At 46.4% G+C, this 13213-nt stretch overlaps 1 protein-coding gene and 1 long non-coding RNA gene across 14 annotated transcripts in view; both read left to right on the top strand.

Moving 5' to 3' along the window:
- The first annotated feature begins 2564 nt into the window (after nt 1–2564).
- Nucleotides 2565–4471, top strand: LOC146761802 (uncharacterized). Its single transcript, XR_014942628.1, has 3 exons — nt 2565–2676; nt 3796–4116; nt 4223–4471. It is a non-coding gene; the product is annotated as an uncharacterized LOC146761802 (long non-coding RNA).
- A 1719-nt stretch (nt 4472–6190) lies between these two features.
- PIEZO2 (piezo type mechanosensitive ion channel component 2) overlaps nt 6191–13213 on the top strand; it is a 273894-nt gene continuing 266871 nt past the window's right edge. For all 13 annotated transcript variants that reach the window (XR_014942627.1, XM_085537509.1, XM_032442626.2 and 10 more), the window contains exon 1: nt 6191–6419. Coding sequence is in view for 12 of the 13 variants with exons in the window: in XM_085537509.1 (XP_085393635.1) it covers nt 6356–6419 (64 nt within the window). In the remaining variant the exon portion in view is untranslated. The remainder of the gene's footprint in view (nt 6420–13213) is intronic.

Raw genomic sequence — 13213 nt, 5'->3', positions numbered from 1 at the left:
TGTCTACATTACAAGCATTGTCTTTGATGCTTATATTCAAAAGGACTTTTTCAGTATGTGGTTAATAGGAAGAAAGAGGAGAGGATGTTCTGCAGCCTGGTTTGCTCAGTGCAGAGCCAAGGAGCTGAGGGGAGGCCTGATGGCGGCTGTAGCTCCTCACAGGGAGAAAAGACATAGAGTCTGATTTTGAGTGGTCCTGTGTGGAGCTGGGAACCTTCCTTATGTGGGAAATTCTATGCTTCTCTGCTTCTGCAGACCTTTCTGAGAAAGTGTGTTGTGACAGCAGGTTTTGCAGGAAGACATGGGGTGACAAGGTGGAAGGGATGGGGGGACACACAAGCCAGACCCTCAGGCTGGAGGCAATTCAGCATCTCAAGGAAATACCTCCTTGGCATTCAAGGAAAACAGCCCTGAGTGAGCAAGGAAGGAGGTCTGGGGACATGGCTGCCCACTGCCCAGCTGTCAGGGATGATGCATTTCAGTCACAGTCTGCCCAAGCTGGATTTGAACTAAGGACCTGGAGGAGTTAGTGGTTTCCTTGATGGCGCAGGCTCAGCTGGAGGAAGGACTTTTGGCTGAAGTGCAGGTGTGTGCAGCGATGTCTGCTCTTTCGTTTGGGTCATAAATCTATTATTCTGCTGCTCTACTGCCCCATGGAGAATTCTGGTTTTGGTTCACTGTGCTTTGTGATCTTCTCAGCCTCATTTCTTGTTCCTCTGAGCTGATGCAGCCTGCAAAAGTGTAAATTGTGATGGTGCTCCTGTGATGTGAGGAGCTGGCGCTCCCTGGCCATCACCCCAAATATAACTCACATCATCACCACAGCAGAGCAGCATTTTACTAAGGGAGTCCAGAGCCACGCTTGGTGTTTTTGTTCCAGATAGCTCAGATCTGCTGCATAGCTGTGTGCTTATAGCAATCTGCGTAGGATTGTCTTGGAACTGCTTCAGCGCATCCCACAGTTATCACTTTACAATTAGCTACAGCCAATAGCCTCACTTACAGAATATAACCAAGAGCAATGGTATTTTATATCACGGTTCCAGTCTTATTTTAAAATTTTCTTAAAGTACACATGAAGTGAAGATGTATTCAAAAATACCCTGAACGGTTAACTTTCATTCAAGGACAACTAGGGTGTTTATTGCTTGCAGTTTCCTCAGATTGAAAATGAATCTCAATAAGTTATGCACTCATACCAGACAGTTTTAATTATGTGCCATGCCTGCTTGTTATTTGAGTGTACCGCTCTTGTTTGAACTCCTCTCACACAGGGGAAAATTCAGAGTTTGCTGTTTAGGAAATGATTCTTTCAGGATTTGCACAATCTTTCTCAAAATGATCTCCATTTCAAATGTCATTGCATACAGACAAGTAAGCATGTGTGATGAGTTGGAATTCTTTTTCCTAGTTTATTTTTTTCAGTTCTGTTTGTTGATCTGCTGTGCCAACCACTAGACGATGCCATTTTCCTAATGACTCCTTACTAGCACTGCTCCTAATGGTTCCTTTCTGATACATGTGGAAGTGTTCAGTCATTGGGAGCAGCTTTCATTTCTTGCTATGGGTTAATGGTGCCTTGAGGAAACATTTGGGTTCTGCCAGGTTTGGTGTCCCACAGAATGTGACCAAACCAGGACTGCTTCAGCTGGCGTCGGGGCTCTCTGTGGTGTTTTACATTGCTCTGAGGTAACGCTAATAATGTTTGTCTGCTTCCTGACTGATCAGACTGTGTAACCCCACAGAACAAGGCTGGCAGTCAGCATTTGCATTTGAAATACAAAGGTTTCTATCAATAGATTTTTGCTGTGCCAGACAAAAAATCTAGACAGACACAGTGACACGAACAGCAAAAAGGCCAGTAGGGAAAAAAGCCCAGACCTTTAGTAATGCATCTGATTTTAGAAAGCTTTCTGCAGACCCTGTGGCCAGTCAACTGAAATGGGTGGTGAAATTATGGGACAGTGAGTGGTAGATTAGTCCAGCATGGGGAAATTTGGAGACTTCCAGGGAACTGGGAGCTCTGCTGGGGCAATGAACATTTTTGAGGATGACTATGAAAGTGGAATTAATTTCCTTATTGTAAGGCAGGGCGAGCTTATAATTAAAGAACATGAACTAGCTACAGACTACTGCTGGTGCAGGGGAGTTAAACTGACTCTGAACCAAGAATGCCACTGAACTGTGTGATATTTTTTTAAACTTTTACTGAACCAGAACTAAACTTGAATGCTGTCTTGAAGATGAGTTGAGTTCATGCTGGAAGTGAACAATGTCAGCTTCAGTCATAGAATCATAGGATGGTTTGAGTTAAAAGGGGCCTTTAAGATCATCTAGTTCCAGCCCCCTGCTATAAGCAGAGACACCTCCCCCAGTCCAAGTTGGATGTGGGCTAAGCTGAGATTCTGCCCTGGATGGTCCTGGAGGGCTGAGCATCAGAAGGACTTTTAGAAGAGGTAAGAGGAGCGCTGTGTTTTCCTGAAGCCTTACAGAGCAAGGATCAATAGGCAAAACACACCAGTTAATCACCCTGTTAAATATTAAAGCCATCTTCTTCCCCACAGGTCCCCAAAGTAGGAGTCTCATTTTGGAAGAATAACAAATACAAAATGCTCTTGTACAGCCGTGATTGCCATGAAAAGGTTTTGGTGACTTCTCCTGCCTCTTCCTGTACAGGTGAGCTTTATTTCTCCAGCTAGCTTAGTTCTGACTTATGGAGCTTCCTGTGGTAACTGCATAAGCCTATGTACGTATATACATGTATATACAAATGCTTGTTATTTTATCCCAACTCTGTGGATGTTGTAGTGACACCATGAGCTCATGATTACAGCAGCCAAAGAAATGAGATAGCTGAAGTGATTAAGATGTTTGTGAACGGCCCTGATTGAGACAGTTGGGCAGATAAACAAAGCGGGTTTCAACCAGCAGTTCTGATTTGTTACATTCTGCTTAACAGAACTGGGAACACGATAACAGAACTGGGAACACGATATATGCTGGGGCTTCTTTTTTCCTTGCTATGTCTTTTGGCCTTCCTCCCCCCCCCCCCCCCCCCCCCCTTGTTGAAATGATTTCACCACAGTGGGTGCTTGAGAGGCAGGGAGAAATATGCTAGTGGGTGGGAAGGTCGCTGTGAGCACATATGCTGGGGTCCAGATGGCTCCCAGGGCTTGGCAGTGTCCTCTGGTTTGTGGAGAGGAAGGAAAATGATGTGGCCCAGTACACTTTCTCTGACTTGTGTTCCTCAGGGGAGGAGAAGCCCTCTTGTTTTGCATGCAAATTGTTCCTGATGTCCCTTGCAGAAGGGCTACCTTCTAGCACTTGAAGAGAGCTTATGGGCAGGAGGGGGACCAACTGTTTACAAGATCTAATAGTGGTAGGACAAAGGGGAATGGTTTCAAACTGAAAGATGGGAGACAGATATTAGGAGGAAATTCTTTACTGAGGGGGCAGTGAGGCACTGGCACAGCTGCCCACAGAAGCTGTGGTGCCCCATCCCTGGAGGCACTCAAGGCCAGGTTGGATGGGGTCCTGGGCAGCTGAGCTGGTGGGGGGCAGCACTGCCCCGCAGGATGGGGTTGGGACTGGGTGGGCTTTGAGGTCCCTTTGAAGCCAAGCCATTCTGTGGTTCTAGGATTCTAATTGAATCCGGGGTTCTCTATCAATAAGTTGCTTCATGTACATTTCACTCAAGTGAGACTTTTCTCATTAACTTCTCTCTCTGTTTTGTATTTTAGTCAGAGCCTTGGGCTTCATCGTTCCCACTCTGGCTAACAGTGTTCTGATTTTCAGGTTCATGCTGTTGCTGGTCCCGTCCACAGCTGAACTCACAAAGCTGTGTGCACTCATCTCTGAGTACCGTGTGTAGCCGCTCCTCCCATCCCGCAGTGGTACCGCTGTAGGACAGATGACTGCGGCTCCATCCGAAAGACGTGCGTGCAGACGGGTCCCTCCCCGGAGCCGGTGGGAAGGGACGTGGGATTCACACAAAGGCCGATTTAGCCAAAAGGTGGCACTGCGGCTGCACAGATTCGAGGCGATCGGCGGTCCCGCAGACGCTGATGAGCCCTTCGGTCCGTGTATTCGAACTCCGCGTTTTGTACCTTGAGATCGGTGAGCCTTGAAAACCGACTTAATACCGCCCGAACACGAGAATAACAGCAGCAACCACTTTAGTAACTGTACTGTGAAGGTAATAAATACTTTATCCTTTCTTTAGTGAACCCGAATGACCGAATAGAACAACAACCAAAGAGCGATCAATACCTGCAAATGTGCTGCCAAAGTGCACAAAACACATCAGCTATATGTCCTACACATGCAGACTGCTTCTCCTGACTGTCTGCTTCGGGGCCTCCAGGGCAAGGAGAGAGATGTTCTTCAGTAAGGTGTTTTCAGGACAGATCCTGACCTTCTAGAAGGGGCTCTGGGAGTGACATCACTACTGCTGGGATGCTTCATTAGCGAGGTAAGTGTTGTGTGATGCCAGTGTTGTTATCAACTGCAGAATTGATCCTTAAGCACATTGACAAGAGTAGGGTGCCCCACTGCATCTGTCCTGCTGGTCTCTGCTGACAGGTGTCAGCCTGAACCCACATTTACCTGCTGAGCTTGGAGCAGACTGTTATTTCTGGCTGACCTTTTCTTAGCTTCACAGATGGATACTGGGAGTTCTTTCCTTTCCACACACCCTAATATCAGAGCCAGTTAATCTTGAGCAGGTAATTGCCATTATTCATAAGAGAAAACTCACATGTGCACATGGTTCAGCACATACCATCTGCACTCCAGAATCACACTTTATTTTTGTTCTTTAGTAGAACCTTTTTATTTTCGTAAGTGAATTAGAGCCAAGCAGCCAGAACTCAAGGGACCATGCAGAGCACCTCAGAACTGAGGTGAAGCCCAACACCAGGAAGGGGCACTGAGGATTCACATGGTGCCCCATGGGGTCACTATCCACAGCTTTCTCCTCATCTTGTGTCGGGATCGTAGAATCATAGAATGGTCTGAGTTGAAAAAGAGCACAATAATCATTGAGTTTCAACCCCCCTGCTATGTGCAGGGTCACCAGCCACCAGACCAGGCTGCCCAGAGCCACAACCAGATTGGCCTTGAATGCCTCCAGGGATGGGATAAAGGTTTTCCTCTAGCACTGCCCCACTACAAGGGCATTCTGCCTGCACTCACCTCATGTGAGTGGGAGGAATTGCAGTGTGTTGCCCAAGATTAAGCGGACTTTGATCTGCATTATTAACATCATTAATGGCTCTCTACAGCATTGCTATCTCAGCCCCCACTTTACTCAGCACACTTTACCCAGGGACACCAGCAGAGCCTCAGAGCAGCCCCCTTTAAAACTGCAGCACTTAAACTAACAGTAGGCTGCATACAGGGGAAAGCTTTTCAGAGAAGTCAAACATGAGGGGTGTTCCAAAAGTAATGTCTCTTATTTTGTGATGTTGGCCTACAACATCAGAGGCAAATGCTGGTGGTATGGCAGTGGAGGTTGAACCTTCCCACCAATATTCCATTTATGGGAACCAAACAGTGAAAGCTAGGCTTCATAGGCAACTGTTTCTTAGCAATGACATGGTCACAGCAGTTGTGAAATAGTAGGTTGCTTCTGCTGGTGTAGATGTTGATGTGCTGTTGCATGCAGGCGCATTTGTTGCTTGCAGAAATGCATAGTTAATGGCAGGGACTATATTGAAACACAGAGGTGAGAATTTGGTCAAACAGTGTTATTGTGCACTTTGTAGCTGTAGCAGTTTCCACGGAAAGAAATAGGAAGCATTACTTTTGGAGTGACCCCAGTTCCCAGCGACCTCAGATTTGATTTTGTTGTTCCAGGTGGCAGTTTTCTTGTGCGGCCAGCTGGGCTGATGAAGCCTGGGGCGAGAAACAGGCAAATTGAAGTTAAAAAAAGAGAAAGAAAGAAAGAAAGAAAGAAAGAAAGAAAGAAAGAAATAAAAAAGAAGTGAAAGAAGGAGAAAAAAAATGAACGAAATGTCACGTAAGGAGAAGGAGAACCCCCAGGAGGAGCGCTGAGGACGGCTCCCAAGCTCTACGGAGTATCGAGGTGGGGGCTGGTTCCATTGAGCGAGCGGAGGGCAGGAGGAGGAGAAGGAGTAGGAGGAGGAGGAGAAGGGCAGCGGGAGGCGGGCGCGGAGCCCCGAGGCGGGCCGGGTGCGGCGCGGCGCTGCCGCGGGATGCGGCGGGAGGCGGGAGGCGGCTGAGGCGGGGACGGGCGATGCTCCGCCGCCGCGGCGGCTCCGCGCACGGCCGGCCCTAGAGGAGCGCACATAGGGACGGCTCCACGGCCGCCCGGCCGACGTCCTGCCCCGGCGCGATGGCCACCGAGGTGCTGTGCGGGCTCACCTTCAGGCTGCTGCTGCCCGTGTGCCTGGCTGCCGGTACGTCCCTCCGCCCCGCCGGGATGCTCCCTTCTACACGGCTGCCCCCGCACTTCTTTTTCCCGACAAACTTTCGACTTCGCTTCTTCCCCCTATTTCTTAGCCGCTCTCGTTATGCCTTATCGAGACGCTGTCGTTACCGTCCGTTCTCGCCGCCGGGGCTCCTCCGCTCGGTAAAATCTCCGCAGGCTGCCGTGCCCCGGCGTGGGAGCGGTGCGGGGCGTCCCGGCTGCGCGCAGCAACCCGGGAAAGCACGGAGCACTTCTCTGATTTACGGAGCTTTTCAGGATTTCTTTTTCTTTTTTCCCTTTCTTTTCTTTTTCTTTCTTTTTCTTTCTTTCTTTCTTTCTTCCTTTTTTTTTTTTTCTTTCTGTTTTTTCGTTTTTTTTTTTTTTTTAAATCTTGTATTTATTTATTTATTATTTTTGAGAAAGAGAGAGAGAAATTGCAGTTTATTAAACCTCGTTACTTTAGCAGGCAGCCATCCAAAGCAGGAATTATTTTTGGACGTAGAACCGCGGTGCCCAGCCTTGGTTGAACGCGCTCACGTTGCTCCTTGCTCTCCGCGTTTTATTCAAAGCGAAGTTTGGAAGAAAGAAAGCGGGGCGGCCGCTCGGCGGGACCGCGCTGTGGAGCCCGGTGGGCCCTCGGGGGCAGGCGGGGGCCGCGGTCGGGAAGAGCCTAAGCCGTGAGTGCAGCCCAAGGGCCGCTCTCCAGCGTCGGCTGCGGCTTCCCCTGTGCTGGTGGGCAGCGAGCGGCCCCGGAGCACACAGCTCTGCCCTCGAGGAGCCCCGCGACCCCAACATCTCCCTCAGCTATTAGCACCCGCTGCCCCTTCCGAAGGTGGCTCTGTGGCCACCGACAGTGCTAGAGGAGTCATGAATCCACGGACTGCTGGCAGCAGGTGAGGGGCCCCTTCCTGCTGTGTGACCATCCCCACGCCTATGGGTCAGTGGCTCGGTGGCCGGTGTGCTGGGTGGTGGATGGGGCAGGCAATAGGGTGGTCTTAAGGTTGCAGAATGGTGGTGCCAGGCGGTCTCCCAGCAGGGTGTAGGACACCCCGTGATTGAGACTCATCAGGGCTCATCCGCATTTTCCTTAATCAAGCAGGAGATGGCTGGAGTATGGGTGGGAATGCTATGGAAAACCATGCAGGGAGAGGGGAAGATGCTAGAAAATGAATTGTGTTGAGGTGGGTTTTGTTGGTGTCTCCTGACACTGTGGTATCTGGCTGTGATTTTGCAGCAATAGAGGAGTTGCTTTGCTGGGCACTCACATGTGTGTTGGCTCTCACTGCTCTTTCTGTATCACAAGAAGTTTGGATAAAAAGGTTTTGCAGTTCTGACTCCTGATGCTCAGTCATGCAGAGGTACTTTCGCATTGCAGTAATGCCTCCACCGCTGAGAACCGATGTCAGAAATTGCATATGGTCATAAATCTTCATCTGAAGATTAATTGAAGTGTAAACCCTCAAGGTTTATGTACCACCTTGAGTATGAACAGAAATTCTTCTGCAGAGCTTTTGGACCCAGTGACCTTGTTCAGCCAGACTTGAGAGAGAAATTAGTGACAGGACACCAGCTTCTCCCATGCACCTCAGTGTGCAGTGCCTGTAGGTGCTGTGTCCTCACCCTGTGACCGCCCTACAGCAGGTCGCTCGCTGGGCTGAGGCCTGGCCCTGTTGTCCGCACCACTCTGCTTCTCTGCCCTCACCTGAGCGGCCCTGAGCCAACAGACTGCTCTTCCCAAAGCTTCAAGGAAGTGCTTCATGGGCTTCTGGAAAAAGGCTCCTTAGAGTTCAATATATCACAGTGATGGTTATTTGTACTGCTTAAGGTGAGGTTACATCCGGAGCTGAACGGCTGCCACCAGGACTCACTGCGCCGCGATGCCTCATGTCTCCTGCCCCTGTCTGGGCAGTGAGTGCGTGCAGCTGTGCCAGGAGGGGGAAATGCGAAGCTTTTCATTGTGTTTGGGGTCCATGTGGCTGTGATTTAAAATGATAAATGGCTGCAGTCTCTCACTGGGGTAGGGTTTGCTGTTCTGTTTCTAACTGGGCTGGAGAGCCCCAAGGATGTGTGTGGAAAGGAATGGCGGCTGGGGCGCACTCATTAAAAACAACACACATATGCCAAGATGAAATATTAGTCCTTAAATACTTTAAAAAATGGTTAATGCTTTAATTCCTTAATTCTTCAGTATTCAACTTGATTTACTTTTAAAATAAAGCATGCCACCTTTGTTGGTATGAAATACTTTCCAAACTTTGAAAACAGCATGTACTTGGGAGTACACAGTTTATTATAAGAGCATTTTGGGATCAGATCCGAAGTGCTGAGGAGTGTCACCTTGTGCAGGGAACCCTCAGTGTGTTCACTTGCAGATCAGAGCGAAGTGTCTGGGGTGGCTGCTGAAGACAAGAGAAATAAGATGTCCCAAATGGACAGCTTTCACTGCTTGTCCCCTTCTGGCTTCAGGGCTAATTCACCGTCCTCTTATTTTCACTACAGAATGTTATGCTCAGTCTGATGCAGACCTAGTGCTTGAAAAACAACTGATGGGAACACTAAACTTCCTTGCAAATCAAGTTCTGTGTTCTGTAATAAGACAGAGATTTGTTTCTATGCTTGTTTTTAGTGAGATTAATGCAATGTGATATGCCCCTGTATCGCAGTAATACAATGCTGAACAAACAAATGACAAATTGGGGGGACAGGGGCCAAAGGGCTTTTGGCAGCCATGGTGGGAAGCGTTCAGTTAAGTTTTCTATTAAGTTTTTATTTGTAAGTTTTTATTTTATTTATTTAAAGCTTGAGTCTAAACATAAGCCTGGAGTTTCTTTGTTGCTCATATGGACTTTGAATGTGCAAAACGTTGTTTGTCTCTGTCTGAACTCAGATATCCAAACCATCTTTCCCTAATTGCTTTTCTTGATTCATAAAGACTCGAACCACAATGTTGTGGTTTACATCACTTGATAACAATTTTTAATTATTCTGTCTCCAATTGTTTTCTTTCACGCACAATTCATTAGTTTTGTTTTAAGGAAAATATTAGTGTTTTCAGATGGTGCACCAGAAAAAAATGCTGGAAAAAAGCTTCCCTTGGTTTCTGACTGCTGAATTGCACGTTATCCCCAGATTGGCTTTGGAAAGCCAGCTCCAGCCCAGGCACTTCCCAGAAGCTGCATTTGCTCTCTGAACTTTTGAATTTTAACCAAGATGAGGTAAGAACTGTAGGAGCTTTGGGAGCGCTGCCTTCGTTGTTGGTGGATTTGTTTGTTGTTAGGGGGTGAGCACAGGTATTAGTGTTTGGTAAGCGGCAGAAGGTTAGAAGAAAACATCTCAAAGAGTTTTTGTGGGTGACAAAGTTCAGCTCTTAGTTGGAAGTTTCCACTTGTTCAAGCCACGTCTCCAAACTCCTGGTAGATGGTGGAACTGCTTTTAGTTCTCCTTTCAATGAGTGTGATTCATCGGGCAGATATTGGATGAATCAGAATGGTCATCTCTTCAGGACATCAACAGTATATTATGTTGAATTTTTGTAAACATAGACAGTATTCACAAATTCAGTTGATGGATTGGCCTCCTGAGCACAGCCAGTGGGATCCAGGTGTTTATTCTGCCTTTGAAGGAAAAAAATAGATTCCAGTATGCGTGGGGCTCTTTGGCTTTTCTGCTTAATTTAACAAGCACAAGCGGAAACTTTGGAGGGGAAATACCTATGTTGTTTCATTAGCAGGTACTCAAATGCTGCTTAAATTATGTGCTTTAAAGAGTATTTCAGAAAGCAGCACCTCCCTGTATGCTTTAATGCTTTGAGTTGTTATTATGTTATGTTATTTTTTTCCCTACAGAACAAGTAACTGTTGGACAACTATGTAACATTAAAGCAAGACTGTGGAGGCAGTGAACTGTGTCATGCTCTATTATTTTTTGAGTGCCTGGAGCTGGCTGTTTAAAAATGCTGCTACAACAGGACATGGTGTAGCAGTTTACAGGCAACGGTGTGGTTTCTGTGTGTCAGCTCATACAGGTGATGTTACGCCATGGTGATGACAAAGCAGGTTGTGATGCAGGATCACTCAGACTGGAGGAAAATCTGAGCAGTGACATTGTATGTGACAGTATATAGGGGTGCATGCATGTGTATACACAAGCATCAAAAGATGCTGATGTATTTTTAATATTCAAATGAACTTCACCTAGGCTGCAAACGTCTTGCTTGTTACTCTTTAAAACTGTCCAGCTACTGAAAAAAGGGCAAAGGAAGACCAAACTGATCTGTGTTGTTATAGTGGAGAATATTTATTATGGTGTTCTGAGAAGAATGATAGAGAACAGCATGAGAGAGATTCACATAGACTTCCTGTTACATTTTAAAACCCTGCTGCTGTCCCAGAACACTCATAAAAATGTTGGTTACATCAACAAAAAGTCTAGGAAGCACTTAATGGGTAGCAAGCTAAAAAAACCCTGATAGATGTAAATGCCAGTTTGCACGAGGGATCCTAAAATGGCTGCTAGGTTTCCTTCCCCTCTTCAAGTGTTTTAGAGGTATATCTGGCTTCTTTTACGAAGGGAAGTTTTGCTGTTTACCTAGTTCAGTAGGAGCAGGTGAAAGGTGTCAAGGGGAAAAAAAATTATGCAACCTTGCAGGAAGAGTATTTTCCATGCTGGTAGGGACGGGCTTAGATTTTCTTATGCACAGAAAACAAGTGTCATTAAAATCTCATTGGCTTCCATTTTAGGTCAATTAAAATCCAAACAGAAGTGTTCTGGGGAGAATGGGGAGGCAGCATCTGTCTGCTCTATGGCTCTCTACAGCCATCTCAGGGTGACTGTGAGCACCGTGATCTGGCATGTGGGCAGGGAAAGCTCTCTGAAGATACATCTCACAGAAAATGGGGATGAAACCTTAAGTTCTTACCACCTGTACTTATTTATCCTAACAATTCGGTTAAGTGGTTTTAATGCACATTATGGTTAAGGTGAAATACTTACAGAGCTACAAATTTGCTCTACTCGGAGTCTGCCTGGTGGGTGTCTTTTTTACAGTGTTGAACATTGGCATAGAAACCAGTGGGAGGCTGTTGATTCTGGAGTTTCTTGGAGAGAGCAAGTGACTGCCCTGGTGACTGCAGGGTCTGGGGAAAGAGCACACCAACCCTTTAGAATCATGAAGTCACAGGGTTGGAAAGGACCTACAAGATTATCCAGTCCATCTGTCCTCCTATCACCATTACTACCAAGTAATACTACCCATTAGGCAAGGCTTGGAGGGAGGGGCTCTGAGCAACCTGATCTTGCTTTAGGTGTCCTTGTTCATTGCAGGGCAGTTGGACTAGATGGCCTTTAGTAATGCCTTCCATTGAAAAGATTCTATGATTTATTGTTGTGCTGGAGCTCATGGGTGTCATCTGCAAATCAGGCTGTGTGTCATGTTCCTTCTCTGTCAGTAGAACCACAGGTATGAAACTAAGCCAGGATCTGGTTCTTATGTCAGTCAAAACATAGAATGAAGTGATAGAATTGAATCTATTTTTGGAGCAGAAAGCTCACTTTGGGGGTAATTTTTTTGAGGTACAAAAACAGCCCTGTTATTACACTTGTGCATGTGTAGCTACACTACTTTGCTATAAGTCTGAAAATGTGACAGGTAACCACCTAAGCACTAAGATCTTTGCGTGGTACATCCCTACCAGGGTGTTGATTGGAGTTGCTGCAAATGTTGGCAAAGGAGGCTGGCTTCAGTCCAGCTGGTGCTTCTGTTGCAACTGTGGGAAGGTGAGAGAGAGTATTTCGTGAGATGGTGTCTGAGAGGGTCTTCAGAGGTTGCAGTCCATAGCAGTAAAGCCACTTGCACATGCATACAGAACAGCTGGATGCCCATGCTGCAGCTTCTCTTCATCTCTTTTTCCAAACTGCTGTGAGAGTCCTAGAGAATTTGGAGCATCCTGTTTTGAGGGTAACCTTTCTCATGGGGGATACCAATAATGATTTTCCTCTGTTGGACTCTGGAACTTCAAGAAAAAGCCTGTTTGAAACAGGTTTCCTATCATGGAGAGCTGTGTCAGCAAGTGTTAATGAAGAAAAAAGCCCATGTAGCCACATAGATTATTTAAGCTCTAATTATATCTTCAGGTGGTTCAAAGATACTCTAAGTATGACTTTGCTAAGCTACTAAAAGGATGCGTAGCATTATTTTCATCCTGTGCTGTAGCAGATCGAACAATATTTGTAGCTCAGTTGTCTCCTATCTATTATGTAGGGTGAAACAGTTATCTGCAGCATTACTTTTGTGGTGGTCACAGCTCCTCATGCTGTCATCCCAGTGGATCTCTGAAGCTAAGCAGGGCAGAAGCCAGCAGCATGCAGATAAGAAGTTTTCAGAAAACATTCATGTGTTGGTGGCAAGAATGTGATGGACAGAGTCTACTGATTCTTGTCCTGAGAGGAACTGGCACGGTGGGGGTTGCTTTGTCAGATGAGCCAGCTAAAATTGTGAATATTTAAAAGAAAAAGCCTAAGAGTTGAGTTATACAATATCTTTATTTTGGAGTGTACCCTTTGATGCATTATGCTCAGGATGTGGTTGAATTAATGGACTTTGTCTGAGTCTTACCTGTCCATTTCCTGTCCTGAGTAGGCAGTAGTAAAACCCGAATGTCACGTAAAGGTTGCTATTCTGTATCTTGATTTCTTATGTTTCATTAATTCTGAGCTGTGATGTTAGCTTTGATGATATCCTGTAGCAATGAATACTGTGGGTGAACTCTGCTGCAAATAGAAAGG

Source organism: Coturnix japonica, chromosome 2 (assembly GCF_054131305.1).
Source record: "Coturnix japonica strain WE chromosome 2, WE-NBRP24, whole genome shotgun sequence".
Taxonomy (NCBI): Eukaryota; Metazoa; Chordata; class Aves; order Galliformes; family Phasianidae; genus Coturnix; species Coturnix japonica.
The sequence above is the reverse complement of the archived record's forward strand: the minus strand, read 5'-3'. Positions and strand labels throughout refer to the sequence as shown.